General features: G+C 51.7%; 3 protein-coding genes across 3 annotated transcripts; 1 reads left to right on the top strand and 2 right to left on the bottom strand.

Moving 5' to 3' along the window:
• Positions 1-2,772: 2,772 nt before the first annotated feature.
• Positions 2,773-4,469, top strand: Z519_01972 (uncharacterized protein; the record flags this gene model as incomplete). Its single annotated transcript, XM_016759729.1, has 2 exons — positions 2,773-4,132; positions 4,288-4,469. 2 exons carry the CDS (start codon positions 2,773-2,775, stop codon positions 4,467-4,469), a joined length of 1,542 nt encoding a protein of 513 aa, XP_016623250.1.
• A 656-nt stretch (positions 4,470-5,125) lies between these two features.
• Positions 5,126-7,801, bottom strand: Z519_01971 (uncharacterized protein; the record flags this gene model as incomplete). The annotated part of the gene is made up of 1 exon (XM_016759728.1): positions 5,126-7,801. One exon carries the CDS (start codon positions 7,799-7,801, stop codon positions 5,126-5,128), a length of 2,676 nt encoding a protein of 891 aa, XP_016623249.1.
• A 1,020-nt stretch (positions 7,802-8,821) lies between these two features.
• Positions 8,822-12,253, bottom strand: Z519_01970 (uncharacterized protein; the record flags this gene model as incomplete). Its single annotated transcript, XM_016759727.1, has 2 exons — positions 8,822-11,803; positions 11,864-12,253. The coding sequence occupies 2 exons, from the start codon at positions 12,251-12,253 to the stop codon at positions 8,822-8,824; spliced, it is 3,372 nt and encodes a 1,123-aa protein (XP_016623248.1).
• Positions 12,254-13,559: the final 1,306 nt, after the last annotated feature.

The following is a 13,559-nucleotide window of genomic DNA, read 5'->3' as shown; positions in this document are numbered from 1 at the left end:
ATCGTTACCGACCCGGGCAAATGGCCGAGGTAATCCAAGAGGAGATTCTCCGAAGCCACCTGCGGCCGCAGCAAGCCCATGAAGGGTTGAATCATGCCGTAATGAATCTCCGTGCTTGTCCACCGGTCATTGAACATCGTCGGAATCACCCCTCCAGGAATTGTGCGGAACACAAATTCCCTTCGACGGATTCTCAGCAAACATCAAAGCCAGTGGCATGAGGTCGGGTGACTAGGAACAACAGTCCCAAAATCGACAGAATCAGACTTACAACAAGCACGACATATGTCGTCGGAACAAGCCCGGCAACTCCAAAGCCAAATCTCAAGACTCGCTTGGGTGAGCGCAGTAGCGCATCGTACCTGCTCAGCCAACCTTCTTGGGCTTCCATAATCCAACTGGTGTGAGAAGATGTGATGGGTACGGAGGTCTCGCTTTGCTGGTTATGTGGCTCAGTCACCTGAGCTCCCTTGGATGCATGTCTCGAAGAAGAGGGGAAGCTTGTCCCCACAAGTCAACATTTTGAGATCAAGATCTAGATACGAAGGAAGGGGGAGTTTACCGTCGTCAAATCAGTCTGGCAGATGCCGTGCCAATAGGCGCCCATCTCTTTCTGCAGCCAGAACCCAATCGAGGCCGCTCCTTCGATATGCTCTGCCACCCAGGAAGATTCTGTGCCTCACTGGATGGTGCCTTTTTCAAAGTCCAACGAATGCGCTCGATCTCAAGGGTATCCAAACTGTCGAGTGAATCCGATGCCGCGAACAGCATCAGCATGTCTGCTAGCGAAACCGGATCCCACTCTAATCCAGTTCGCTTGTCCCAGAGTGAAACCGCCACACAGCATCACATGCAGACCAAAGGCAAACAGTCGAGACCAGGGCTACACCTGTCGATTTTGACGTGGTGACGAAATAGATGTCGAGGGCGCCGGAAATTGATTGTTTGATAAGCAGTGAGCCTTTCAGCCGTCCAATTAACAAAAATGCAAACAGGTAAGTCAGTACACTGACACATAAGCAGAAGGCACTCTCGATTGCTGCCGATCCGCCTCAATGGTAGACCAGGGAAACATGCAGCAAAGATCGTCTGAGCTGCTTTCGGTCTGTGTGACGATGGTTCTGTCGATGATTCTGCCATTCTGATGAAAGGAGTCATCCTTGCAAGACTACTGCCAACAGTTTTGCAACATTGCTGTTGATACTGTGCCAACAATGGCAGGTTAAATAACACACGGTAAATCAACTCGAGGTTGCTATGACACAAAAGATCCGAGCTTTTTTTTTTTTTTTTTTTTTTTTTTTTTGAAATGAACCAAAGCTCCCAGGGCTCCAATGATTGCCGGGTGAATTGCGACGATGAAGACCAAGACATATTTCTGTAAATGGACCTGGAGGACGTCCAGGGGAGGAAGACCGGGAAGGTCTGCCACAGGCTCAAAAGCTGAAAGCTCAGCACACGGAATATTAGCATCCTCGAAACAAGCGGTGCTCGCGAGGAATTATCTTTTCCCTCCGAGGACGGCTGTGGTGACAGAGCCTTTCGGACGACATCTACTCCAGCAATGTTGTTAGGAGAGTCGTTCGACGCTTGTCCTGAATCATGGGGAAGACGTGGTGGGTTGGGTGCGATGAGGCGCTCAGCCAGGAGAGGATTTCCTGACTCGGTGCGGCCACCAATGCCAGCATTTTGGACATGGGTGTGTAGGTCGTCTGTATCCAAAGCAAAGGTCATTCCTCTGGTGGGAGCTCGTCGAGGCGTAGCATTGGCTAGGTTGGCCGAGACGTACTATCCGGCTTCCAAGTGCGAAGTACGCGAGCGTCGAATGGTATTGATGCCATCTTCGATGATGGGAAGTGTGAGGTTTTTTGGCCTCAAACGAAACTGCAAATATAGAATCACCCAAGGCCACGGTTTCTGTGCTAGTAGGAGTTTTTGGTGTCAGGCTGCCTTGCATATTTTAGGCCCCGCAATCTTTCGAAGCGCGGACAGAAGAACCCATTGTACGGTACCTCGTATGTGTCCCGGACGGCCGAAGAGTCGGGGGTCGTAGTCCTTGTAAGTTGCAACTTCTCCAAAGCGTGAGGCTGCAAAGGAGGCCGCTTGCTGGTTGCAGACTGCAGTTGACTCGCCGAGCGGGCGTATTCGATGTCATACTGCAACGGTCTTTTCCACACCACAACAAACAGGCAAAGTCAAGCAGCAAGAGAGTTTGGAATGAGCGACGTCCATGTATCTCTTCCACCCTTCCCTTTCAATGCCACAACTCTCCGATCTTCCCTGAAGGATACATGTATGGCCGGGGTATCGAGGACCTGAAGTGATCAAGTGGACAGCGAATGGGAGGCAGATCAACTTCTCCCCTTCTGGTGGTGACCCCCTTACCCCTCAGCCTCGAGCACTGGTATCCTATCCAGTGTAACACAATATTCACGGCATTCTCTTCGCTGCTCGATGCGGGGAAGGGCGGAAGATTTTGGATTGCCAGGCTACCATTGCCTCGGTCTGGGGCGCCAGAGCCGTCAGGAATCCAGCCCACTACCCTATTAGGCCAAGGCCCAACAGCCCCAGCCGGGATTTTGTCCGGCGCCCATATCCGACCGACCCTGATGCGTGCAGGCGACCGGCGACTTGATAAACCTGTGCATCTTTCCCCGATTTACGAAATAATATCACTCCATCTCCTGACGGTCTGTCAATCATCAGGTCAGGTTCTGCGTGTGCTGCCGTGGGTCTGTGTGTCTGTGTGGAAAACCTGCAGCGCAGCAAACAATGTCCAAAACGCTCAACGGCAACGAAGTCGCGCAGCACGCCTCACGAGAGTCGTGCTGGATCATCGTCTCGGGCAAAGTCTACGATGTCACCGGCTACCTAGACAAACACCCCGGCGGCCCACAGATACTGTTGCAGTATGGCGGGAAGGATGCCACGGCCATGTACGAACCCATCCATCCCCCGGGCACAATCGAACGCAATCTACCCAAAGACAAGCACTTGGGCTCTGTAGATCCAGCCACGATGTCGAGTCCGTCTTCATCCCAAGTCACTCGGGATCCCGACAAGGCAGCCAAAATCCCACTCGCCCACTGCATGAACCTGGACGACGTCGAAAAGGCCGCCACGCGCATCATCCCTCACAGCGCCTACGTCTACTTTAGCTCTGCAGCCGACAGCCTCGGGTCTCTGACGAACAACCGGCAAGACTGGAAGAAAGTCACCCTGCGCCCGCGGGTAATGCGCAATGTCCGGCGGGTCGACATGACCCGGGTCATGCTGGGGACCAAATTTCGGCTGCCCTTTTTCATCGCCCCGGCTGCACGGGCGAGGCTGGTGCACGAGGATGGCGAGCTGTGTCTGGCGAGGGGTGCGGCGAGACGAGGGATCCCTTATTGTCCGAGCACGTATTCGACCGTGCCGCACGACGAACTCATGCAGTGCTTGACCGAGGAAAAGAAGAAGGTGCGCTTTCGCAACTTTTCGCCCGAGGACGGCGGCACGCTGTGGTTCCAGCTGTACGTCGCGCACGAGAAGAGTCGCACGATCGAGTTGATCGCCATGGCACGAGATCTGGGTTACAAGGCGTTGGTCATCACGGTTGACACGCCTGTGGTTGGCAAGCGCGAGGAGGACGAACGCTACCGCGCCGAGCTAGCGACCGCGAGCGGAGATAATTCCGTCTTGACGGAATGGTACAAACCGGCCAACGAAGACGACGAAAACGGCCCTCCACTCCGGGGCCATCATTCCTCGACGTTGAACTGGGATGATTTGCCCTGGATCCGCGAGGCGTGGTGCAAGGGCAGGGCTGATGCCGGGCCGATTGGGATCAAGGGCATCCAAACCGCGGAAGACGCCGCGCTCGCGGTCGAATATGGCGTCGATGCCATCTATCTGAGCAATCACGGCGGCCGACAGTGCGATGACGCGCCCTCGTCCATCCGCACTCTGCTCGAGATCAGGAAGTTCTACCCCGAGTTGATGAAGAAGACCGAGGTATACTTGGACGGAGGAGTTAGGAGGGGCGCGGATGTGATCAAAGCCTTGTGTCTCGGGGCTAGGGGCGTCGCTCTAGGGCGGCCGTTTATGTACTCTGTTGCCATGGGGGATGAGGGCGTGGCCAAGGTCATTCAATGTGAGTGTCTGATCCTTTTCATTTTCTCAAAGAAAGAGGGGGCACTTTTCGTGTCTTTACCAAAAAAAAACCCCCCTTCTTCGTCGGCGACGCATATCCGAGACGATGATTCGAAAGACGAACGATTTAAGGCTGACCGTCTACTTTCTACACAGTATTGTCCGAAGAGATCGAGACAACCATGCGCTGCATGGGTGTGACGTCCCTCGACCAATTGAATCCCTCGTATGTGAACACGAAGCTCTTGGAGTTGGAGATTCCAGATCGATTGGTTACAGGGCATGACGATTCGGAATATAGCGAGGCCTGGGTGAGAAGCTTGAAGGCCAGGCTTTAGATCGGATGCGGCCCGCACACGGCAGAAACGGTCAATTGTTTACGCTATAAGGGCTGCAGAGGGTGCAAGAAGGAATGGGACGGTGTTGGAGACTTCTCCCTTATGGAAGGCCAGGCCTGAAGGGCAACATATTAGAGCTCAGAAAATGCTTAAAGTGGACTCGGGGCCAGATATTAGAAGAGATAGATCGGACTCATGATTGCAGCAGTCTATTCAGCTCGTCTACGTGCCGGACATGGGCACATTCCTCCTTTGCCAGGGAACGAGGCTGCCTTCTCTCCCCAAGAGTACTAAAAAGGTGAAACAGAATGGTGGTGGGAATGGTGTTTCAAAAAAGGTTGCCAGTTGACAAATTCATTCCAAATGAACAAGACGAATCAGCAAAGGGTGAATACGTATTGCTCGTAACGTCCGCGGTCATCAAAGGCCAGTCCTGTATTCTCCGCCCAATCGATAAGAGCCAACAGCAACAGTGGTGTCAATCCAAAGATACCAATGTGTCCAAAAGTTCTTCCACCCTCCGATAAAAAAAATCGTCATGGTCAGGCCGTCATTGATTAAAAAGCAACACCCAAAAGCCAAAGCGCTTCTTGCTGTCGAAAGACACTTGTGAATGTTCGTCTACACAAACTTGTGTGCACTGTTGTCATTAGTATTTATTTGCCGGTGTAGTCGAGCATTCCTGCAAGTCGCACTTCTTCCACAAATTTGTCTTCGTCACCAACGGACTGGAGATTCCAATGTCCTGACTGAGGTAGACGGTTGAAGGGACCCCATCCCAACATTTCCTGAATGTTTCGTCTTTTCAGATCGGCATCACCTTGTACGTCGAAGAGTTGTTGTTGAAGACTGCCCATGATAGCCACCGCCGCATTGACCAAGGTCCGATCACCCTCAAAGATCCATATGTCCCAGATGCGACAAAGACGGTCGACATCTAGTCCATTGGAAAAGATTGTCCGGAGCATTGGTTCGAAAACTTCCTCTCCGCGGAAGCCAAGGCAACCCTGTTCCAGTGACCCAAAGAGGTAATCATATAGACGCGGGAATTTGATACCCAAGATCGACACAGCGTGATTATAAGTGCGATTTGTAGTAGTCGTATCATCGGTTTGGAATGCCAACGGCACAGCCCTGTTGAGGCAATTGGCTAAAAGGATAAAGGCCTCTGCGGGGGTCGACAGTTGCAATAAAAGTAACGCGGCGATAAGTTGGATCCCATAGATGTACCCCACGTCACTGCGGTAACATGCATAAGCTTCGCAAACGTCTATGAGATCTTGCCACAGGGGTGCCTGCCGCTGAAACAGGTTGAGCTCAGGGAAAGCCGTTTCGGCATCTCGTTCGATATCGACAAACCACCGTTCCATGCTCTTTTCATCTCGGCCAAGCTGATCGCCGGTCCGCTTCTTGATTTCTTTTGCTCGTTGCAAAGCTCTCTCGTAGCTCTGAACGGTAAGTCCCAGAGGATTTCCTACTGCTCTTTGCCAAACTTTCCCGCGAAGATTCGGACTGACGCCGCGCCAGCAAAGATTATTGACGCGTTTGTCAATGGTCGTGATATCCGTAGTCTCGTCAACATAGTAATGCCAGATCCGATTCAAGGACTCTCTGGTGTCATCCTTTTCGCATTGCTGAACCTGCAGCTTCGTGCGACGCTTCTTATCAGCTTCAATTGAGGCCGCCATCATCCGTTGGTACTCTTTCAAATGCCGCCTTTCCTCTTTCGGATCTTTCGGTGGTAACCACGATGGTCTCGTCCGTGAGAGGATGGCCTCTTTTTCCTTGGAGATCGGCATGAAATCTAACGTGCTCTTTTGAATTGGAGGAAGCTGAATGGACGAGGACCTCGACCCGCGATCCATCGAGGTTTCGAGGCTGTCTCGTGATAATTCACCACGGACTCTTTCAAGTCGTTCTTGTTCCTTTGCCTCAGCATGATACTCCAACGCCTCCGATATGATCCTTGCTTCCTCACTCAGATCAGCCATAGCAAGGTTCCACGACTTTGTTCTGCCGCTAAGACTGTGGCCAGTTTTGTGGGGGGACGAGGGATTTGACGTCGTAGGGGTGAGCGAGACGGATCTTGGAGGGAGTCTGGTCTTTGGCAGACTTTGTGAATGGCGACCTGGTCGTGGAGGTACTTCCGGAACTGTTTTTGCATGTTCTAGAGGTATCGGGCGTGGGCTTGGTGTTGGTTGATACCTTTCCGGGCTTCCACGAAAGCTGGAACGATGTGACCTTTGTCCTGCTGCATGAGGGGAAACAGGGACGTTCCACAAACTCGCATCCTCAGGGAGCTCATCGTCAGAGTCGTGATATTCTGCCTCTAATTCTTTGACCGTTTTTCTGTGGGGCTGCCATGAGGCACGCCTAGCTTGCAGTCCTAAAGCATTTGCCGGTGACTGAGGGATCGGCTGAAGACCGCCAGCACTGAGCGAGGGGGTTGAGAAGGATGCTGGGTTTCTTCGGTTTGGAGGGGAAGAAGACCTAGTTCTCATGCTGCTGGAGTCATAAAACGTCTCTGGGCGAGTGAATCCACGCTTGAAAGTCGCCAGTCTCGAGCCAGCCACTCTTGGTGGTGACGAGTCGTGCCTAGATCCTGATACCGAAACTTGAGTCTGTATTTGTGGGAGCGTAGGCCTCTTCTCCCCGAGACAAGAGTCTTTCGTCTTCATCAGTTCGTGTTGAGAGCCCACCGACTGCATTGAGACGTCGCGCGAGTGACAAAATCTCGGCGTTGCATGTTTATCATCTTCCAAGCCAATCTCTTCAAAGTTGATTATGTCTGCCTCCAAGCCATCCGGACTTGAAAAGGTCGAGGAATAGGAGGAGGATTTTGAGGATCGAGAGCCCGATAGGTCGGGAGGTGAACCCGGAGCGCTGGTAACGGTCGTCGACATCGCATCAAGGATATTATGTGTGTTCGATAAGGTAGTAAGCGAGCGGATTTCAAGGTCTGAGCCTTGCGCTGAGTTTAGAGAGAAATCATTGATGTGGTAGCAACTGTGGGCGTTTCGTGAATAGGTCTCGAGGAGTTGTGCAGTTAGCGGGGCGAAGCTAATTTCCGAGGAACGAGAGGTGTCGATGACGAGGTGTTCTTGCTCAAACAATGTTATATCTGCATGTCGATGCTGTACTGGTTTTGAAGAAACGAGTGTCGGTGCATACCAGAGGCCATACTCACGGTCGAGTTCGACAATTCCAAGGTCCGCCAACTCGAGAGTCGAAGCTTGATCGCGACCAACTGGAATACCTGCCAATGGTGCTTTTAGCCCAGCCCCTGGTAAGGGTGTTTGGGTGATTGGTGGAATTGCGCAAGGTGCTGACATTGTGGAGGATGGGCATGCTGGTGGCAGGGCTCCAGCCAGGAGACTATGCCAGACATGGGGTAGAGCTGGCCGAGTTAGGGGCTCCTCCATCTGAATTGACTGGCTGACAGGAGTCCGACCAGGGGGGCGGCCTTGCCGGAGAACTGTAGCACCGATACTGCGACCGCCACCAAGAGTGGGAAAGTTGGTGAATGGCGAGGGTGGCTGGCAGGATTTCGTCGTAGGTTGGCGGACATCGATTGGGGAGGTTCCAGGGATAAAATCAAGTGTCCGTCATGGTCCACCGCTGGTTGGATGGTCCGTCGCAGCTGTGGGTGCCTGTGGTGCTCGTCAGGAAATCCTGATGCAAGCGAGACGATCTCTAGCAGGGCAATCCGGGACGTCGAGAATATATGTTTTCCAAATGCCCGTCGTCGAGATGCGGTTTGAAGGTCTGTTTCACGCCCCAGGAGATGCGTCGCAGGTTGGACAGGCGTCACGCTGAGACTCGTGGCTTTTGGCAAGGTAGCGCAGCGACATGCGGCCGTCACAGGATTGGGCAAATCGGAGGGTGGAGCGGAGTCTGAGGCGGTATGGCTGTTTCACGACAGTCAATGCGGGTGTCTGAGATCTGAATCTGATCTGCCAGGCGTGGCCGTGTCTGGGGTTATCCTACTGTAGGCATGTAACTCGTGGCGTCGTTATACGAAATGAGCGAGAGGACAGGTCGCGGGGTGCAGTACGAGGTAAGAAGTCCCGAGTACGGAAGATGAATGAGACAATGAATAGTGTTGTTGACTGCGGCAGGTGGGTGAGTCGTTGTGTGAATGTGAGGTGGCTGGTGCTGGCAAGACCAAATCCACGAGTTCAATCCCCAGTCATCAAGATGCCACTCGCAATCCAGAATCCAGCCTACTCCATGCATTTCATTTGCCGTGGCCATGGGCCATGGTAGCGTAGCCCCATTCCATTGCCTATGAACTCCGTAACTACCTCGTACTCGGTATGTGTTCATCTTCCGCGCAACTTGCGGTCGACGTCTCAAAAAACATAATTGCGAAACGCGCTCTCGTTTTCTTGGAGAAGCCCTGCAATAGTCGCTTGTTCCATGTTCATCCTGGCCTGTGTGCTTTCTCGCAACGACCTCAGCCAAATGAGCAGATCCTTGTACTGACTCTGTTTGCGCTGGAGAACGCTTTCAAATGCCGCCGCCGCAATCCAGCACATTTGCCTCCAGCTGATATGCTTGACGTCTGGATTGTCGCCATTCTTCGCACAACAGATCTTGTTTGCTGCCGACACGAGATCTTCAATCAGGCTTCGAAGTAACTTCTGCGACGGTGGTTTTCTTGCTGCCATTCTTGTTACATATTGATGCATCTTCATTGCTGATTCGGTGAAGTTCCCAAGCAATGTCGAGACAACTTGGGTTCGGCTGTTCAGCGACATGTCTAGCAACATCGAATGCATCTGCAGCTTGAGAGACGTCAATATTTTCCTTCTGAAGGTCATTCCTGGTCTCGAACAGCTCTCCACTGTCAGAGCATTGCTAACAAATGCATCCTTCTTCGCTCTGTCCTTTTTCAACTCTAACGTCTCCATATTGATGCCAATTCCACAGTATGGGAAGAAGGTGTTGCTGTGTACTCGTGGCACTTTCTGACCGTTAATGGTCACATCGAAATTGACTAGCGACTTTTCGGCGTTGACCTGGATCCCGTAGTCCTGACCACCACAAGCCATGACTTCCAGAAATCGTCGAGCAAGCTTGTCATCTGTCGTGACCAACAAGAAATCGTCAATGAGCCGCAATAGCAAGCACGACTCCGGCGCCAGAAAGCTTAATTTATTCTGCTCGAACGCACCGTAAAAATAGCTGCACAGAAGACCGCTGAGAACTGAACCTTGAGGGATGCCGTCAATCTGCTTCATGTACTTTTGGCCAATCTTGACCATGCTGTCTCTCACATGAATTCGAAGAAGTTTCAGCAACGACTCCCGACTCCATACTCTGCTATTCCCGGTGTCCGCAAACACAACATGACCCTTCTTGGATGCTATACTGGACACTGATCTTTCCGAGAGCACAGCGCGATTATCAGCTGGGCGGGCTATAGTAGCGAATCGTCGCGTTAGACCTTCTTGACCCATTCGCTGTCCAGCATCCCTCAATTTGACTTCAAGATGCTTCGTTGTCCGGTACGATGTTTCCATAAACAGGGAGTTGACCATTTGCAGCAGAGGCTCTTGTGGGATGGTGTCAAAGCACGATTTGATATCCACCTTGGCGAAAAAAAGGGGAGCTCCCAAGCGGACCGTCTTCTTGAATCCTGCCACCTTTGCATGAATATCGCCAACTGATAACAAGGCAGAGCCTAATGGCGCAGAATTGCGTCCTCGTTCAAAGTTGAGCACACTAAAGACAGGAGCAAGCAGAGTGTTGATACTGTCTCCTAGAAGTCTTTTCCCAGAATCCAGCTTCGGTTGCCGCCGCCTCAAATTCATAATGGGTCTGACACCTTGGTCCTTAGGCAGGAGTCGAAGGTGGCTGTATCCCAATGCACGAGATCGTAGCTTGAGCCGAGCTTCGCCGGGGCTGATGGGAGCATACATGGTCAACTTCAACGTTGCAAGGCTAGGCTCGGAGAGTTTACGCCATACATCCTGCCGAAAGTAGAATAACCGATGGCGGTGCGTAGAACTCTCCGTAACGTAAAAGTGCGCTCGAATGACCGGTATGAGCAAAGAGTCGAAAAGATAGTAGATAAACTCGTGAAAGATCTCGAGTCGCTTTGTGAATTCGGACCGGGACATTTTCCTATCGAAGCTTTTCGGTCCTGAAAGCCATGCAATCGATGTTATGTGGATTCCTTGGACAGCCTGATGCAAGCTCATGCTCTCGAATCGGCGCATTCGAATAAATTCGTCGATTTTCTTCATCACCACGCCATGATTCACTTCACCTTCCATCCCGCTTCCAAGTGCGTGGCGAGGGAGCAGATGGGAGATGACAGAGCGACAAAATGCCGATACTCTAGCCACAGGAGTTGAATGCGGCAGGAATGAAGAATCACCATTATTGCCGTTGGAAACCAAGTCCGTATCCTTTTGCGGCTCCTCAGATGGTACGATCTGTGTCGCGAACAATTCCGAGCTCTGCATTAACGAAGATGTTTCGTCGCTTTGAACAGCAGGATCTTCACAGACAGTAGAACCGAGAGGGCAGTAATGTCTCAGAAGCTGGCTGTAGGAGCATGATCTGTGATTTTGATGAATCTTCTGCACAAGCTGCATGGGCTGGCCACGAAGGCGACGCGGCGCCCATGTCAAGGATTTCTTTCTGAGCCTGATGATTTCTTGTTCGCGGACTGTGTAGTCCTTGAACTGATGTGCGGTCTCGCTTGAATGAACCATTGAGGTGAAAGCATTGTGTAGATTGAATTGACGTGGGAAGACGTACTTCAAAAGATGGACCGCCAGATGCTGTTGCCTTGCATCCGGCAATCTTTGCAGAATATGAGTATGGTGAAGTCCGAACTTGACCTTGCCGACGGCGTTAGACAACGGTCTAGCATATAACATGCGGTTTCTCACGAAACGAATATTCCCGGGATTCAAGATTTGGGTATCTCGTCTATTTGCCAAAACAGCTTCCCTTGGACAATCGGTTTGAATCCGAGGCAGCTCGGAGATTGGAATACCGCTCAATTGGAAATAGTTGTCTCTTCCACTCTCTATCCGTGTGAAGAGGCCACAATCTAGGAGCAAACTTGAGAAAATCACCTCACCATCTACCCCTAGCAAAGATAGGATATCAGACCAAGGGAGGGATTTCAAAGCCATCAGATTCTCGTTGGGATGTTTTCGGACAATTCCAGGCAATAGAGTTGCCGATTCCCCACGCTGATACTCATGATCAGGAGAAGGTCTGCCTCTTTGGAGACCATGGCAAAGAATGTGGTGAGGCCGAACCCTTTGCGCAAAGTTATCTTTGAAGAGCGACCAAATGACGAAGTCGACTATCTGGAACAATCAATCAGGATATGGTTTGACAATGAATCACCGATCGAGTGTGTATCCTACCTCGTCTATGCAACAAGGCTGCGCTCGGCCTGTGCAAGCGCCAGTTGCGCGGGATTGGCTTTGGGTGAAGGTAGCAAAGTCGATTTTCCGCGATTCGTTAACAGACGCCGAAGTACTTTTGAGAACGCCAACCAGACAGGTGTCAAGAAAGGCAGGAGCATTGTTCTTTCCATACAGCCACAGCTTTTGTCTTCGAACACGAGACGTGACAGGCAAGGCTGCCAGAAGGTACCTCCTCAGCGTGCAAACTCTTGGATAGTAGGAAGACAGCACAGCATGGTGGACGGAGGGCAAAAGATCCTGCTGACGGCCGGAGTCATGATCGGCCGGTTTCTGTTGCTTGGCAGGACGATTGGACGCGGTGTCAGCACCTTTTCGCTTTCTCGCCATGAGCGCGACTGTTTACATAGGTAAGCCGCGACTGTCGCAGAACACTGAGAGGGATGGAGGAATGGACGCGTTTCCAAGGATGAGCAATCTTTCTCGGCGAGTAAATCCAACCTACTTTCTCAACAACACGAATCACCCTGGTCGCTGCAAGAGTCAATATCGATCCTCAAGGAAATTAAATATGCACATATGAGTTGGAGGTGTGGAGGCCCGGTGTGTTTCTCGTTCAGATCAGACGCGACAAGGACCAGGCATATATCTACGTGTCGGGATAACGTGATCCGTGAAGCAGCTACCGTGTATCAGTCAAGCAGTCTCTTGAGCCTAAACAACCTAAGACCGACGCGTACCATGATTGTAAGATTCTTGGGTGTTGAAGGCGGCATGATATTGTGCTAGGACGAGAAAGCCGTGCCGCAGATTGCGCTTCGTCAGTTGGTGTGGGTTTCGACTTCTGCCGAGGAAATGCTTGCACGGGAGATGGCCGCTGAGAACGTATCGAACAACGTCTTGCCGATGGTGGTGGTGGTGGTGATGGTTGTATTGGCGAGTTGGTACTCCTCTTTTACAGTTTGACAATATTTCCGGCTGAATGGGGCAAGCCACACCCGAAAATAAGTGGCATAGTCTGACGAGGATATGGTTAAAAGAGAGCTCGACAACGATAAAGTGGCCGCGATATGAAAGATAGCCAACAATATTGCACTACTATCTCTACACTGTGGAGGGAAACTACATACTCGTTGTTTGCAAATGAAGCTCACCTTCGATCTAATAGGCATAGTGGGTGGCATTTACTCGGTCCAGAGCAAAAATGGTGAATCGGGAAAGAACTGAGGTTTAGTGACGGGCCCGCCTAGAAGGATGAACCCCGAGAACCACCCCAGGGAGAGGTCTTACTTGATGGAGGTCAGAGACGTGCTCGGAAGATACAAGATAAAACGGCATTGTGGTGGATGTACCAGTGATGCATGGATCAATGAGTGCCTCGTTTTGTTGTCAGTTGATCTGGGTTTCCTTGTCCGGTCATTTTGGAAAACAATGGAAATAGGTAGTTACGATGTTCAGGTACTCCGTAGCCTGCTATCGCTAAACTCTCGCCTACTTATGCCATTGACCAATGCTTGGATCTTCCTCCCTGCAACCTGAAATCCCCGTATCCGTCAAGCCCGTCGAACCCGCCTAGTTCTTCTGGGCCGCCCGCGACTAGTGAGCAGAGGGACATTAGCGTCCCGCCCACGCCGCTATTCACTCTGTGCCGCGCTTGCTGGACGGATGTTAGCTGCCAAATTCACATCCACCACCA

This window comes from Cladophialophora bantiana (assembly GCF_000835475.1).
Source record: "Cladophialophora bantiana CBS 173.52 unplaced genomic scaffold supercont1.3, whole genome shotgun sequence".
Taxonomy (NCBI): Eukaryota; Fungi; Ascomycota; class Eurotiomycetes; order Chaetothyriales; family Herpotrichiellaceae; genus Cladophialophora; species Cladophialophora bantiana.
Note: the sequence above shows the minus strand (reverse complement) of the source record. Positions and strands in the feature narration are given on the sequence as shown.